The 15,047-nt window shown below is 35.4% G+C and overlaps 1 protein-coding gene across 3 annotated transcripts in view; it reads right to left on the bottom strand.

Moving 5' to 3' along the window:
- Positions 1 to 7,536: 7,536 nt before the first annotated feature.
- Positions 7,537 to 15,047, bottom strand: part of LOC117326057 (regulator of G-protein signaling 22-like) — a 49,550-nt gene continuing 42,039 nt past the window's right edge. For all 3 annotated transcript variants that reach the window (XM_033882654.1, XM_033882656.1, XM_033882655.1), the window contains 4 exons: positions 12,196 to 12,427; positions 11,693 to 11,834; positions 10,311 to 10,378; positions 7,537 to 9,913 (listed from right to left, as the gene is read on the bottom strand). In XM_033882654.1, coding sequence (XP_033738545.1) covers positions 9,774 to 9,913; positions 10,311 to 10,378; positions 11,693 to 11,834; positions 12,196 to 12,427 — 582 coding nt within the window. In that variant the 3' untranslated portion in view covers positions 7,537 to 9,773. The remainder of the gene's footprint in view (positions 9,914 to 10,310; positions 10,379 to 11,692; positions 11,835 to 12,195; positions 12,428 to 15,047) is intronic.

Genomic DNA, 15,047 nt, shown 5'->3' with positions numbered 1-15,047 from the left:
AACTATTGGTGTATGTATGTATACCTGTGGGTTTAAACTACCTCACGGGTGTGTGTATATACAGTGTAACCGCGTACACACACGTGTAATGTACACAAGGAAAGAAAGCGTGTTTAGGGTTTTATTAATTTGTGAATCCCACAAGTCTTCCCTCGAATGTTTCATTGTCACAAGGTCATAATTTCACGGATTGTGTATTTTAACTATAATGTTTTTGCCTGACATATTGATTTTTCGGTTCTTGATTTTGTTTATTGATGCGTGTCATTGTAACCGTATGTATATTTATATTCATTAAAACTCTGAGATGACCCACTTCTGCCTCATTGGACGAACTGACAAGTAGAAATAACAAACTTCTTTTAAAGATTTTCCATAACTTAAATTTGGTAGTAATTTCTGCCTTTATGAACAGATTGCTGACTTTCCCTCATGTGTCGTCTCCTGTTATAAAGAGAAATGAATAGGTCTATACAAACGCTTTGGGACATAATGATAATCTATTCGATAACGTTAAGAAACCGATATAAACAAAAAGTTTTACACTAGTATAAGTATTACCTCTAGCTTATCAAACCTGAATAGGAAATTTAAATCTAGAGGGAACAGAATCTCATAAAAAAAAACCAGCCGTGCTAATAAAGTTTCCGTGACTGTTGAAATATGACACTGTTACGTACATAAAAAATATATTGCATTTTGTTAATTTTCTTCTGACATTTAACAATTTAAATGTCGCTGTTACTTGAAGCGAACACAAAACAAACCGTGTATATGCACCTTGCTATAAACTGACCGGTTGTTTCTCAGATTGACACAAAAGAGTTTAACACTTGGTATCGTCTGGTGGATTATTTAAAGCAACGCATACTTTGGGAGGCAACTGTGGATTGTCCTAATTCTGTTTTAAACACAAAACACATAAGACTGATCTTCCTTGTTTGCCTAATCTTATGATATTCAAGGACTTGTCAAAAATGAAATTAATATACTTTTAATAATATTCCATTTCATGTCGTAAAATATGCTATGCTAGAAATAAATTAACAGAAAGGAATCTGAAAGTCATAGAAAAGGTATTCTTTCGTGTAAATCTTCCCATTGGGGTAAAATTGGGCTATCAACGAGTTTTAGTTCCGATATACAAACCAGTACAATGCCGTGTGTATGACGGAAGCTTGGTGTCAGCTTTACACAAAAGACACAAACACAAGTTAATTTAGCTACGACACCCTGCTTACATTGTACATAAATGTATTTGTATTTCGGGCCTGATAAGTAAAAGTTAATATTTACCGGTACTTGAAGTTTGGTTTGTCTCGAGTTATTACCTTTGGTGTATAGAATTTACCATCTTCTTGATTTTTTTGTGTATATATTCATTCAATGCCTTTTAATAACACAAGCCAATGCGTAGGTGAAAGTCGGCATTCTAGTCATGAAGGAGGAAATTAACTACATTAACTTGTGAAAAATCTTCAGAACTTTATTTATATTTATGAATCTGTCTCCATTGACGCAGAACTGGGTCATCTGTAAGTGTTAACAACTGTACGTAGAAGGTAACAACAGCGCGTACCATCGACCACAAGCATGTAGTTCGACTCCTAAATTGAATGAGCAATGATGCAGTTAAATCAGCTAATCCAATTTCCATAAATTATAAATAAAGTTTTTTGCATTTGTTAAATAATCATGACTTTCCTTTCAAACAGATGATACATTGATGATTTTCCATAAAATAATTATACATGTAGCTTTTTTTTTTTTTTTTTTTGTATTGTCTTGTCCATTATTCTTTTAGCTTACCCCGACATTCTTTGTAACGTCATCAAATGGGACAGCTAATCAAGAAAATATCTTTAAAAAAAACATGAATATTTCAAATGCACTACTGTGAATTTAACATTTCCAAACAATAACATTCCTGCTTCCCTAACATGCAATGATTCTGTATTCAATAGCTGCTTTCGAACTTCACGAATTTTAAAGTATTGGCTTCTGGCGAGAAACAGTGTTACCAGAGATGTAGGTTGGTGAAGAATATGAGTTTTATGGTCGTTACGATGCTCTCATTGGAATTATTGTTTCTTTGTGTGATATGAAGTAATGGAGTTTCGTAGTAGCTACCCCGGTTCTTATTTCCAGAACCTGACATAACCTGGATTTTATCTAGATTTTATGGTGGTTGTTGTCAATGCAGGGAAAGTTATTTCTCGTCTGCTTTTGTTATCTTCCATGTCAACAGCCTAATTATAACGATATCTGTTATTGAAAGTTTGGTCGTCTTTAATAATTTTTACACGGAATTTTGATTTACATGCTTTATTAAACATCATCTTTTCAATTATGTTTACAAAAATACCTTTTGTAATTCATTTCAAAATTGCAACATGGGACACTAAGTATTTGTTAAATGTAAATATACCAAGTTTCGTCTGAAACATGTGCATACTTGCACAAAAGAAAACGAGAAGTACGTGTATTAACATAAGAATACATGTATCGGCGTTTTCTATGTTCGCTTTCGAGACACTGCATTTCAATAGCAGTTAAAGAGGCAAATTATGTATGACGTGTTTAGGTGTTGTATTCATCATCAAAGGTGCTGTTTTCTTATAACGTCTGGTTACAGAAATATGCACGTTCATTTTTTATCTTTTAACTTGGGCAAACACGAACCAGATGCAATTTCTACAAGAAAGTAATATTTTTCCAATTATATCCTTGTATAGAAAATGGTGTATCCGGATGTTGACTGATTTTTTTTATCTTACGCTGTGATATTTGTTTTTTTCTATCAAAATTATATCTATATTATCATACCTGTTTTAAGCATTTCTGTAATCGTTCCATAACCTTAAAAATATTGGCAATATTTTACGTTAGTAGAGGTGTGTGATCATTTCTAGAATGAAAGAATCTGTTAAATAGATAAAAAAAAATCCAGTCTGGTGTTACGTCAAAGGCAGATTATGTTTTCATTATAACATAGAATTATTATTCACGCTATGGTGCCGTAATTTAAACAGACATTCAATATTACAATTAGACCAAACACGTATACGCATTTTTATTTCACATTCAGATAGTTTTTATATAAAGTCTATTAATGTTATCAAAGGAAACATCCCATAATTTCTTATATAATGCATTTAATTTTTCTTTGAAGTCTTTTAAACAAAATAACGAAGGTCACAAAGTCACGGATAAAGCAAAACTGTTTGTTTTCCTTTCATCCTCTTGTCTGAGGTATCGAAAGAATCATACTTAAAACTGCGATTGAAAATCTGACTACACGAATATGATAATTGTGACTTTACCTCGGAAGTATCACGACAGCTTCACATATTTGTAGAATTCACATGAAATATCTCACTTGCCACTGTAGAGAGTTGGCCCTATGTATGATTTGTTTCTGGAGAGTTGATATTTTAATTAACTACATCAGCATGGTTTAGTGAGAATCCTCAGATTACTCTGGTATTTGCAGTTTTCACCATCTTTATTCCTACCAGCTAGTACATTGTCGTCGATCGTTGGAGACCTATACAAGAACCTGGGATTTGATATCATCAAATCGTAATCAACCCAGTTGTACAGGAAACAGTTGCTTTTCCGAAACAGCATTTATCCATCTTTTGAGTCCTGGAACCGTTGTTTCCCTCCGATTTTAGAAAGCATAAGGTTCATGGATGGTACTGCTCTGTGATAGTTGTGTCGAGAGAGACCACATGGGTCGGGGTTATTTTAGGACGGGTGTCAAGAGAGACCACATGAGTCGGGGTTATTTTAGGACGGGTGTCTAGAGGGACGACAGGAGTCGGGGTTATGTTAGGACGGGTGTCTAGAGGGACGACATGAGTCGGGGTTATTTTAGGACGGGTGTCTAGAGGGACCACAGGAGTCGGGGTTATGTTAGGACGGGTGTCTAGAGGGACCAGAGTCGGGGTTATGTTAGGACGTGTGTCTAGAGGGACCAGAGTCGGGGTTATTTTAGGACGGGTGTCTAGAAGGACCACAGGAGTCGGGGTTATTTTAGGACGTGTGTCTAGAGGGACCAGAGTCGGGGTTATTTTAGGACGGGTGTCTAGAGGGACCAGAGTCGGGGTTATGTTAGGACGGGTGTCTAGAGGGACGACAGATGTCGGGGTTATGTTAGGACGTGTGTCTAGAGGGACCACAGATGTCGGGGTTATGTTAGGACGTGTGCCTAGAGGGACCGCAGGAGTCGGGGTTATTTTTGGACGGGTGTCTAGATAGACCACAGATGTCAGCGTTATTTTAGGACGGGTTTCTAGAGGGACCACAGGAGTCGGGGTTATGTTAGGACGTGTGTCTAGAGGGACCACAGAGTCGGGGTTATGTTAGGACGTGTGTCTAGAGGGACCACAGCAGTCGGTGTTATTTTAGGACGGGTGTCTAGAGGGACGACAGGACTCGGCGGTTATATTAGGATGGGTGTCTAGAGGGACCACAGAGTCGGGGTTATTTTACGACGGGTGTCTAGAGGGACCACACGAGTCGGGGTTATGTTAGGACGGGTGTCTAGAGGGACCACACGAGTCGGGGTTATGTTAGGACGGGTGTCTAGAGGGACGACAGGAGTCGGGGGTTATATTAGGACGGGTGTCTAGAGGGACCACACGAGTCGGGGTTATGTTAGGACGTGTGTCTAGAGGGACCACACGAGTCGGGGTTATGTTAGGACGGGTGTCTAGAGGGACGACAGGAGTCGGGGTTATTTTACGACGGGTGTCTAGAGGGGCCACACGAGTCGGGGTTATGTTAGGACGGGTGTCTAGAGGGACGACAGGAGTCGGGGTTATTTTAGGACGTGTGTATAGAGGGACCACAGATGTCGGGGTTATGTTAGGACGTGTGCCGAGAGGGACCACAGATGTCGGGGTTATGTTACGACGTGTGTCTAGAGAGACCACACGAGTCGGGGTTATTTTAGGACGGGTGTCTTGAGGGACCACAAGAGTCGGGGTTATTTTAGGACGGGTGTCTAGAGGGACCACAGATGTCGGGGTTATGTTAGGACGTGTGCCGAGAGGGACCGCAGGAGTCAGGGCTATATTAGGACTAGTGTCTAGAGGGATCACATGAGTCGGTGTTATTTTAGGACGGGTGCCTTGTGTTACAAAAAGAATGTACATTAGCCCGAAGAAAACAACATCCTTAACAAAGTGTCGACAACAAAAAAAGGAAGTTATCCCAGACGTTGCGACGGGAGCAGCGCCTGAACGATTTTAATCTCTGCAATGCCCCTCTGCAAAATAGAAAACAAAACGTGGAAGATAATCCCCGATTCTTCAGGTGGACCCTTTTTGTCGCCTTTTGCGATCGAGGTGTGGGATATAGTAGGTCTTGATCCCTTACACAGACGACTTCAGAGATACCAACCCGATCTTGTATGGGACACAATCAGTCACACAGATACAACAGACATATCCTGTCCCGATCCTACACAGGGTTCTCAGTGATTATTACATATGTGCGACACCCCATATGTTTGGAAAGTTCTTTATCATGAACGAACTGTTGAAAAGAACTTACAAAAAATGGAACGTAATTAATTCATATATTGATATCTACATGTATAATTATTGAATATCATGATATTATAATGATAGGTCTATATTTCTTTTTATAGGTGAACCTAGCCAGTGGTGACATGACTCTCCATTGTATATACATGTAGACTTACAAGCTATATAGGACTATCGATAGTTGTCAACACTTCCAATCAAAACAACATATGTTGACATATGTACATTCTGACTAACAATACACATTATACGAATTCACAACGTTTCATTTATACTTTGTGTGAAATACAACAGCCTATTATAAAGCTCAGAGGACAACTGTGGGTCTTTGTAAACACAATATAAAAATATAGATGTTCCACCAATATACATACGATTGGCCATATCAATCACAATTTATGGTTGTTTGGGTGGTAAGACCACATGCTCGTTCTACAAAACTTAATGTTCGTGGGTCATAAATAGTTTTTATTTGCTTTTGACATAGTGGGAATAATATGTTGTTTTACATAACAACGACCTTTTGCTCTGGTATTCATTTATGGCTTGGCCCGAATCGATACTCCTTACAGCGCTTGTTGTCTATCACCTAGGTGGAATAAATGACTATGTCATGATACTTTTCCAATCGTGAAGTATTAACAGTTACCAGCGACATGTGGAAATTTTAAATTTATCCAAGACCCTATATCTTCCATATACAATACAAATAAACACTAGTTTTACTCCACGGAATCTATCAGCATGTATCACTTCTTAAATACAGTCTGCACGTTTTGACTCCAGTCCCAGGAAGTTCTAAATGTGGCGAGTTGATCCAAGGACAAGGCAAATCACAACTCACCGGCGGACGGATTCTGACTTCATAACGTTGAACAATTGGGGTCGGCTTTTGATTTTTGTTTTTCTTTTGTCATTGTATGTTCTGTTGCTTCTAAAATATTCCATGTATCCTCATTACAACTATTCATTTGGTCAACACTGGTTGTGTTGTGGTCTTCAATGTACTCCTAACCTAGACATGAAGGTCCTACACATCCTGTTAACATCTTTAATACTGGTGTCGACATCATATCCTTCCGACGCCTCTTCAATCAGTATTGCCACAGCTACATCCGTTACGTTATTCTTACCCGTTTCCCTACGAAACACTCAAACCTTGCTCGAATCACAGGGGCTGTGGCTCGAATCTGTCTGACTCAACTCTGACCTTCACGACTTGGCACGAAAAGCCATCAATATACAGTATGTTTATATTATCTTTTTTAAATTCATTTGTTTTGACAAGCTTATTTTACCCATTTGTAAAAAAAAAGTTGGATGCTCCACAATTTCCTAGGAAGGATGTACATGTAGCTCTGTCCTGTCAAGATATCCTTTCTTGTTCATTTGTATGTTCCCAACCTTCCATCTTTATCTGATACTTTTGTTTCTTCGTTCACATTGTTTGTCAAATATTGTATCTTTTACTTTAATGCCACCTTATCTTCTACTTCCGGTACATATAGAACGGACGCCTGAGGTCTTTATTTACATAGATCTAGACTCGTAGTACCAAGCATGCCACAAGCTCCCAGCTCAACAATTCCTAAGGTAAGCTCTGCTGGCTGAGTTAAGTCCCCCAAGTTTGCCGTTACCCTGCATACCACGCGCCTTCTAATGAATATTGGGACCTTATTCATTATAAGTACATGTTTTCTATGGTTTTATTTACTATCCAATATAAAATATGTACATGTAGCTTTTTATTAAAATATGGCGTTGGTACTTGATTAACTGGTCTATATTTTAACATCTGTTTAGGCCCATTGCGATTTTCTTAACATCCTTCCAGGATCTCCAAAATATCACTGATGCGTTCTAAAGAAGGAATTGCATGATACAGTTTTACATTCGCTATATGCCCATATTTTAGCCTGAGAGTTCATGAATATGGTTTCCATGACAACACTGATGTGAAATAAGATAAACAAACCACACATTTTCATGTTATTTCGGCAGAAAATTTATTTGAATGGTAATGTATATGTTATACTGTCTACATATTATCGAAAGAACAAGTAAACAAATTTCTTTTTCTTATCAAGAAACTGATTGATATAAAAATATGCATGATGTTGAAAATATATAGTGAAAAATGGGGAAATTTACTGGTACTTAATATGAAAATCCGAGATAGATACTGTGAATGATCACATGTAACTTTTTGTGGAAAGACACTGTTACTTGTTTTAAGTGCAGGAGAAAATGAATTTGATATAAATACAGAGGATGCATGAGCTATGTAAGTAAAAAAGGATATAATCACTAGTTACCAATAAGGCAGCACCTTCTAATAACTAATAACTGAGCAATTTGTTGTCTATTGTCCATCCTCCATTCATATTACGAAATGAAGCTTTGACTGAATCAATTATTTGAACATTTTACCTCGTGTCTCAACTAACCCTCCATTTTCAAATATTTAAACTTGGATGCCGAATCATAATTGGAGCAATTCCTTTCAATTCAAATAGATTTAAAATTGGTCTTATTTCTTTTGATATCCATAGGCGCATATGCCTAGAAACGATGCATAGATAGATAGTTTATAAGTATATATATATGTATTGCTTTTGAATAACTTTATAGCTACATTGTTCTGCTACCACATTTTTTCAGTTTCAAAAAAATAACAAAATAAAAACAAAGCTACCAAAATCACAGCCTTAGCTTTGGAAGTTAATTAAAATAGATACAAAACTAAATACATTGTCATAAAAAACAGACATACAATTAAAAATATTAAATGATACAATATATCTATGATGTAAATATAATTATTATCTATTTAAAAGTACTATTATCACATCAGGCACTTTGATTTACACAAGATTTCATAAAAATATGTCAACAATACAGAAAACAGCATAACAGAAAAATGTCACTGAATATCAATATAATTTAAACGAATCAAAACACGACTTATGACTTGCGACCAAATCTGCTTAAAATTTTCATTTTCAAAATTTTATGCAGTCGATAATTTTGAACAATAGTTATAATTATATCTGTTCATAATCAAGTCATTACAACCATAAACATCATTTAAATGCAAGCTCATCCAATGATCTTAGTGATCTGGGAATTTATTCTCTTTATCTCAATTCTATCATATATCAAAAATGTTGATATCATCATCATATCATCATCATCATCATCAACATCATCATCATATCATCATCATCACCATATCATCATCATCATCATAATCATCATCAACATCATCAACATCATCATTACTAAATAAGTCTGCATTATAGTCAGAGAAATGCATATGGTTATATATATCTAGTACATAAATATACATGTATGTACATATATGTAGAAGACACTACATATTCAAAGTCATGGGAACTTAAATAAATAAATTACATGCATGAAAAACTAATTAATTCGGACTAGTTAATATAAAGGTTTGTGACTATGAAAATTGAGACACTTTGTTAAATTTATTTCATGAACCTTAAAGGAATAAAGAATCATCAAATTAATGAATCATAATTTAAATTACAAACTGAGGTGAAAATCAACCACGAGTTTGAGATCATGTTTCTCACAAGAAACACTGAATGAAACTAAAACCGTGACTTTGGCACGTTGTTAAACATGTCTCAGTTATATAAGGGACGGATACAAAGGCACTGACAATAAATGATTAGCTATAGTTTATATATGTCTGTAGATCTGGTCAGTAAGTTTACTGACCAGTCTCTATGATTATGCTGAGCTGGACTAACAACAGATCATTCTACTAACAGCACTTCTTTTAAGAAAGTCTCCAATATTGTTTTCTTGATCTTAAATTAGCTGATTAGAAAATTTGTAAATCACATTATTAACATCAATGGAGTCAGTCAAAACACATCTTGAATAATATTCAGTCTGATGAAGTTCAGCTGTGTGCACTCATTATCATGGCTATCCGAAGATTCAGGCTGATGAAGTCTCTATGATTATGCTGAGCTGGTCTGATACCCCAGGTCTGATGAAGTTCAGCTGTGTGCACTCATTATCATGGCTATCCGAAGATTCAGGCTCCCTAATCCTCTTTGTCTTGCTGTTAATTCAGGAGAAAAAATGAAATATAAAAATCACAGGTCCGTACTTTTTCTGTTCTAAAAGCATCTGCTGCCATGCCATGTCGTCATGGAGTTGTCATAGAAACACATGAACCAATCATCTTTTCTGAGCCTTGCCCTTCACTTTCTTATCTGTAGGTGATTTTGAACCCTCTTCCTCTGTTTCCTCTTTAAGTGGTTCCATTTTTGTCACATCTCCACTTGCTCGCCTTGTCACTGCATCTGGCTTCTTCTTTCCTGTAAAACAAAACTAAAGGTCAAGGTTTCTAACAAAGAGGATTTGTTCAATGCATTGCATCCTAATAGAAGGAAGGAAGGAAAGAAGGAAGGAAGGAAGGAAGGAAGGAAGGATTCTATTTTGCAGATTTATTTGAATTTGATGTTCTTATCAGTTATGTAAAGAATGATGTATATGACAACCACAACTACCATTATATAATATTTGGTTCCACATTCTATGTCACAACATTGCTCTTATATATGGTTGCTCTCAAGGTACTAGCCATCAGACCATCATCCATACTATCCATGTTTCATAGCTAAACTGGCTGCATATGAGAAATCCTCAGATGTATTGAATGTGAAGAAATCCTGAAATGCAGCTGAATGAGACTGATCTACATGTAATATGTACCTTTGACCTCGCCTTTCGCTGGACTCTCACACTTCCTCTGCGGCGGGTCAGAGATTTTCACTGATTTCCTGTAAAAAGCAACAGAACTTATCTGAATGAATGAACCATATCATCATGATTTCTCTATATGAGTATAACAAAAATCCTTATCACATTTTAATGCCAAACCCAACATTTTACACAACTGGTTCCAAAATATATCACACATATGTCACATAACATTAACAGCTACCATACATTCAGACTTTCCTTTATTTGGTTTTCACAGATCTTCACTTTACTTTATTTTCACAAATGTAAAGCTTTGGATGTTTTCACAAAGTACTACCCCTGTGTTAAATAGGATTGTTTTGTTGTCTTATTACGCTTTCCAATTGTATTAATGAAACTAAGTCATTTAAAATCTATATTGACCATGAAGCTGAATGGCACTAATATATATAAAGACAACTTAAGACAAAAGAAATTAAAACATTTGGATTGGAAGGTGCAATTGCCTCACAATTCAATAAATTTAATAATTTTCAATATTGGATTACAAAAGAATATTAAGAACATTTGTATATTCTGAATATGAAAACAATGGCTGTATGAATAGTGTGCCAAAGTCTGATGTGTATGGGTAACCTGATATAAAACGTGACCTGTTTCGTTACAATTGTAACTCATCAGAAGTAGGTGTGTTGAGCTTGTCCTTTCTTTAAAGGGAACAACCAACCAATTGAAAAAATAGATTTTTGAAACAGCCTCAAGTTGAGCCAAGGATAAAATGTCTGGCAGCCACTGATTGGCCAGTATGTTATGAAGCGAGAAAATAGATATGTAGCCTGATAGGTAACTATCAATAAGAAATGTTGATATTAATTTCGTAAGTACGATTGATTTCCCCCCCAAAAGTTCAGGTAATAATGATTAACAGGTAAACATTTAAGATTTTTGAGAATTTTTACTGCGAAATTCACCCATTTTCAAAATGGCTACCCTGGAGAAAATTTGAGCTGAAGGACCCAACTTTTTTTTTTTGATTAGGTGTTATATCAGACCCTAAACTTTTGTTATAAACCATAATTGTCTTATTGAATTCAATAATTTGAATGAAATACTCCAAAACGTTAACACTAAAGTCTATGGGAAAACAATTGGTTGGTTGGTCTCTTATATAGGCTAGCTGTGGGGGGTGGCGCAAGCGCAATATGGCGCCACCCTGCACCAAAAATATGTCCAAAAATTATACTAATTGTATTTGTATATTCTGAACTGTGTCGCTGTTCAAAGGAATTAAAACATATGACATTCAGGTTATAGCATTAAAAGTTTCAGTATGCCTATGCATGTTTAAGGCACAAAGTATATCATATTTGAGCTACATTTTGTATACCCACTTCCTTTCTGGTTTATCTGTCTGGGAGTGCTCAGACTTAGTCTCCTTTTTGCCTGCACTACTGTTGGTGGTGTTGATGGTGTCCGACGGTCTGGTGCTCATCACCGAGCCCTTCTCTCCAATGTCACTGCCTTTCTGAGAGACTGTTCAGTAGAAAATAATGGTAATACATCAGTATGATATGGTAAAATATTCTCCGAACAAATGATTCTCTCCAAATTTGAGTGGCTGGTAGACAGATTTTATCTCAAATACTGATCTAATGTGTCAGTTGAAACTTCCCTAAAGGCTATAAGTTGACAAAAACCTGTCTATAAAAGCCACCTCTATGCAATGTATATCAAAAAGCTATTTAAAGACCCCTGTTTTGCTTCCAATATACATTCTTTTACAGTTAATTGGACAAATACTATGAATATCCATCAAAAAATATCATTGGAAGAGAATAACCACTTGATGATGATAGAATAATATATTATCAGACAGAAATGGTAGAATATTTACCGGAGTCGGACATGAGAGAGCTAAATGTTGACTCGTCTGTATTGTTGAGAATGTCCTCCTTATGTAAAGCATTCATATAGTTAGAGTAGGACCACGAGATCTTGTCCTTGCCTCCCACCTCCTCTTCCTCGCCCATCTCACTACCCTCACCCTGCTGGTGGGCAAACGGGTCATGATACGCCTCCAAATCATCCCCTGGGGCCAGACCTAGAGCCGCCCGCCTCTCCGCCTCCTATAATCATTACAAATTATAAATGTAAGAAATAAGCTTAATAATTGTAAATTTACAGATACATTCATTACAATGCTCATGCCATAATTTCAATAATAATGCTTTTCCAGGAATATTTTGAAAGAAAATTGTTGCATGTGAATATCCATATTACAAAACATACATTTATATAAGGTCTTGAAATTTATTACTTCAATAGTACAAAGCAAAGTCTACTGTAAGGAAATGCAGTGTGCATTCAGAAAAAAAATGCCTTTAAATATAATTTTTGATACTCAAGATCAGTCAATATAAATAAATGTTCTTCGTTTCATTGAAGAATATACAAAAGTGTACTATACAGAGAAACTTGTATAATCTGACCCCTGAGTATTCTGACATACTCTCTTATCTGACATGATATAATAATCATATTCTATATGAGAAATACTCAATAAAACTTGAGTATAATGACATTCCTTCTAATCCAAGTATTGTGGTGTCAGCCATCTTAAAGGGTATTGAATATGTCCTTTTGTATACCAGCTAAGGTAAATACCCGAAAAAAAATCCCTATGACGAACACCAAAGTTTCCAAGTTTCAACAAAGAAATAAATCAAAGCAGTTTATGTTTACCTCCAATTTGTTTGTATTACTCACCCAGTATTTTATATAGCTCAATAATTACAGCTTATAGAGATTTGGTTCTCATTTTTTGTACCGATTATAGAGTACAGTGAATCAGAGTTAGGACTTGAGAATAGCTTTAGATTTATATCTCAGATTTAGGTCTGTGATACAGATCTTAAGATCTTTGTAAATAATACAAATCTAGATACCTAATGGTTTAGATCTACTGATACTACGGTGATAAAGTTACGATTACATGTTCATACATTGTCACGTCCGCCTCACTGCAGACAGACATACATTGTAGATACCGTAGCTTTTTTATAATAAACTCTAATCTACATTACTTTTCTCAATATACTTTTTTTCTTCTAAAGTATCTCATATTTTAGCAACAATGCAACAAATTCACAGGATGTTTATAATTTAACAAATCATGCGCGCAAATAGGTGTCATATTAAATGACAATAGACAGGTCAGCTGATCAGAGTTTTATACAGAAATCTGCAAAACTGAATAGCGTGTCACCACACTGTTGATAGTCCCTATAGGACTGAAGTGTCCCTCAATATGTAATGTTAACACCTAGGCTCGGTAATAAATACATAATGTCCTGAATAACTGTCCTCTTTTCATTTCCCTCAGGTAAAATTATTTGAATACCTCACATTTAAATACAGGACAATGGGAAATGCTTGCTCCATTGAATATTCACGCCTTAAGTCATTAAATGAAAATTTGGTGGGATTTTTTGTACTTCTTCGTCTGGAGAATTTGATCTCTAAAACCTTTCAGAATAACACAGACATATTAGATAAGAATATTTGCAATTACATATTAAATTGTTTATTTTTTTTTTTTTAGATTTGCAGTATTACAGGTAATGCTTGAGAGAACAAAAGACAGTATAATACTGATCACATATAATTACCTGTTTCAATTTCCTGAAATATCGCTTATAAAAAGAAAACCTAGTCTCTCTTTGGAAGGATTTCATTCTTAATTGACAGTTATGGTTTCAAAATTTGATGAATTAAGAGGGGTTAAGGTGAGTCGCAAATATTTAATGGTAAATCCTGAAAAAAAAAAAAAAATATTTAGTAAAGGTTTAAGGTATCACAAGTATTAACAACCACAAACATCATGCACCTGTAGTAATAATTATGTTACTTAGCCACCCATGACCAGAACCAAAAAGGAAATAATCATTTGATGCTGTAATTGTGAAATGAATAACAAATAATTACTTTTCGATGTGAACATGACTTTCTGGAAAACTTAAAAAGAAAGATCATTACATTTTAATCTTTTAATCATTTTCATCAGGTAATAACTCAAATTAAGACTTATTTGATCTTGAATAAGACCTTTGGCTTTCGGGAATGTAAAATTTTGTTTGTTTAAAAGAAATTCTGAAAAAAAATAATATCTGGTACTTATATACTCTTATACTCTGTATAAGAGAATGCTTCTTACTGACATTATAGCCATGAACTGCAGTTAAACCTTATTTGATTCATGGAATGTGGTTCATGGTTTGGTTCATGGTCAATGCATATCCATGAGGTTGTTTCATAATTTGGTCAAATATTTGTGGTTAGTAGATTTGTAGGTCATTGTTTAGACTGCATTTCTCATTAACCCAAAATATTGTTATCCTGTGACATGAATTTTATTTCTGGTAAGTTATAAGCAAATGAATTACATTTTATACTCAAAATAGCCATAAGCCCAAACCATAAACTTATTATCTGGTCAGAAAAAGCATTATTTCATTATATGTGACCCTGCTCATAATATATACATTCCTTTTCCTGTGCACAATTTATTTAAAGTGTTATAGTGACCTGCCCAGGTACTGTTTAGACCTCAGCATCAGCCACTAGATGTTTAAAACTTACAAACACCTTTAGCATTGGCATGTACCATTTCCTATACTGGCGCCTGATTGGCTGAAAAATTATTACAGGTGATATATAATTCATATTGGCTGAACAACGACAGAAAAA

Source organism: Pecten maximus, chromosome 4 (assembly GCF_902652985.1).
Source record: "Pecten maximus chromosome 4, xPecMax1.1, whole genome shotgun sequence".
Taxonomy (NCBI): domain Eukaryota; kingdom Metazoa; phylum Mollusca; class Bivalvia; order Pectinida; family Pectinidae; genus Pecten; species Pecten maximus.
The sequence above is the reverse complement of the archived record's forward strand: the minus strand, read 5'-3'. Positions and strand labels throughout refer to the sequence as shown.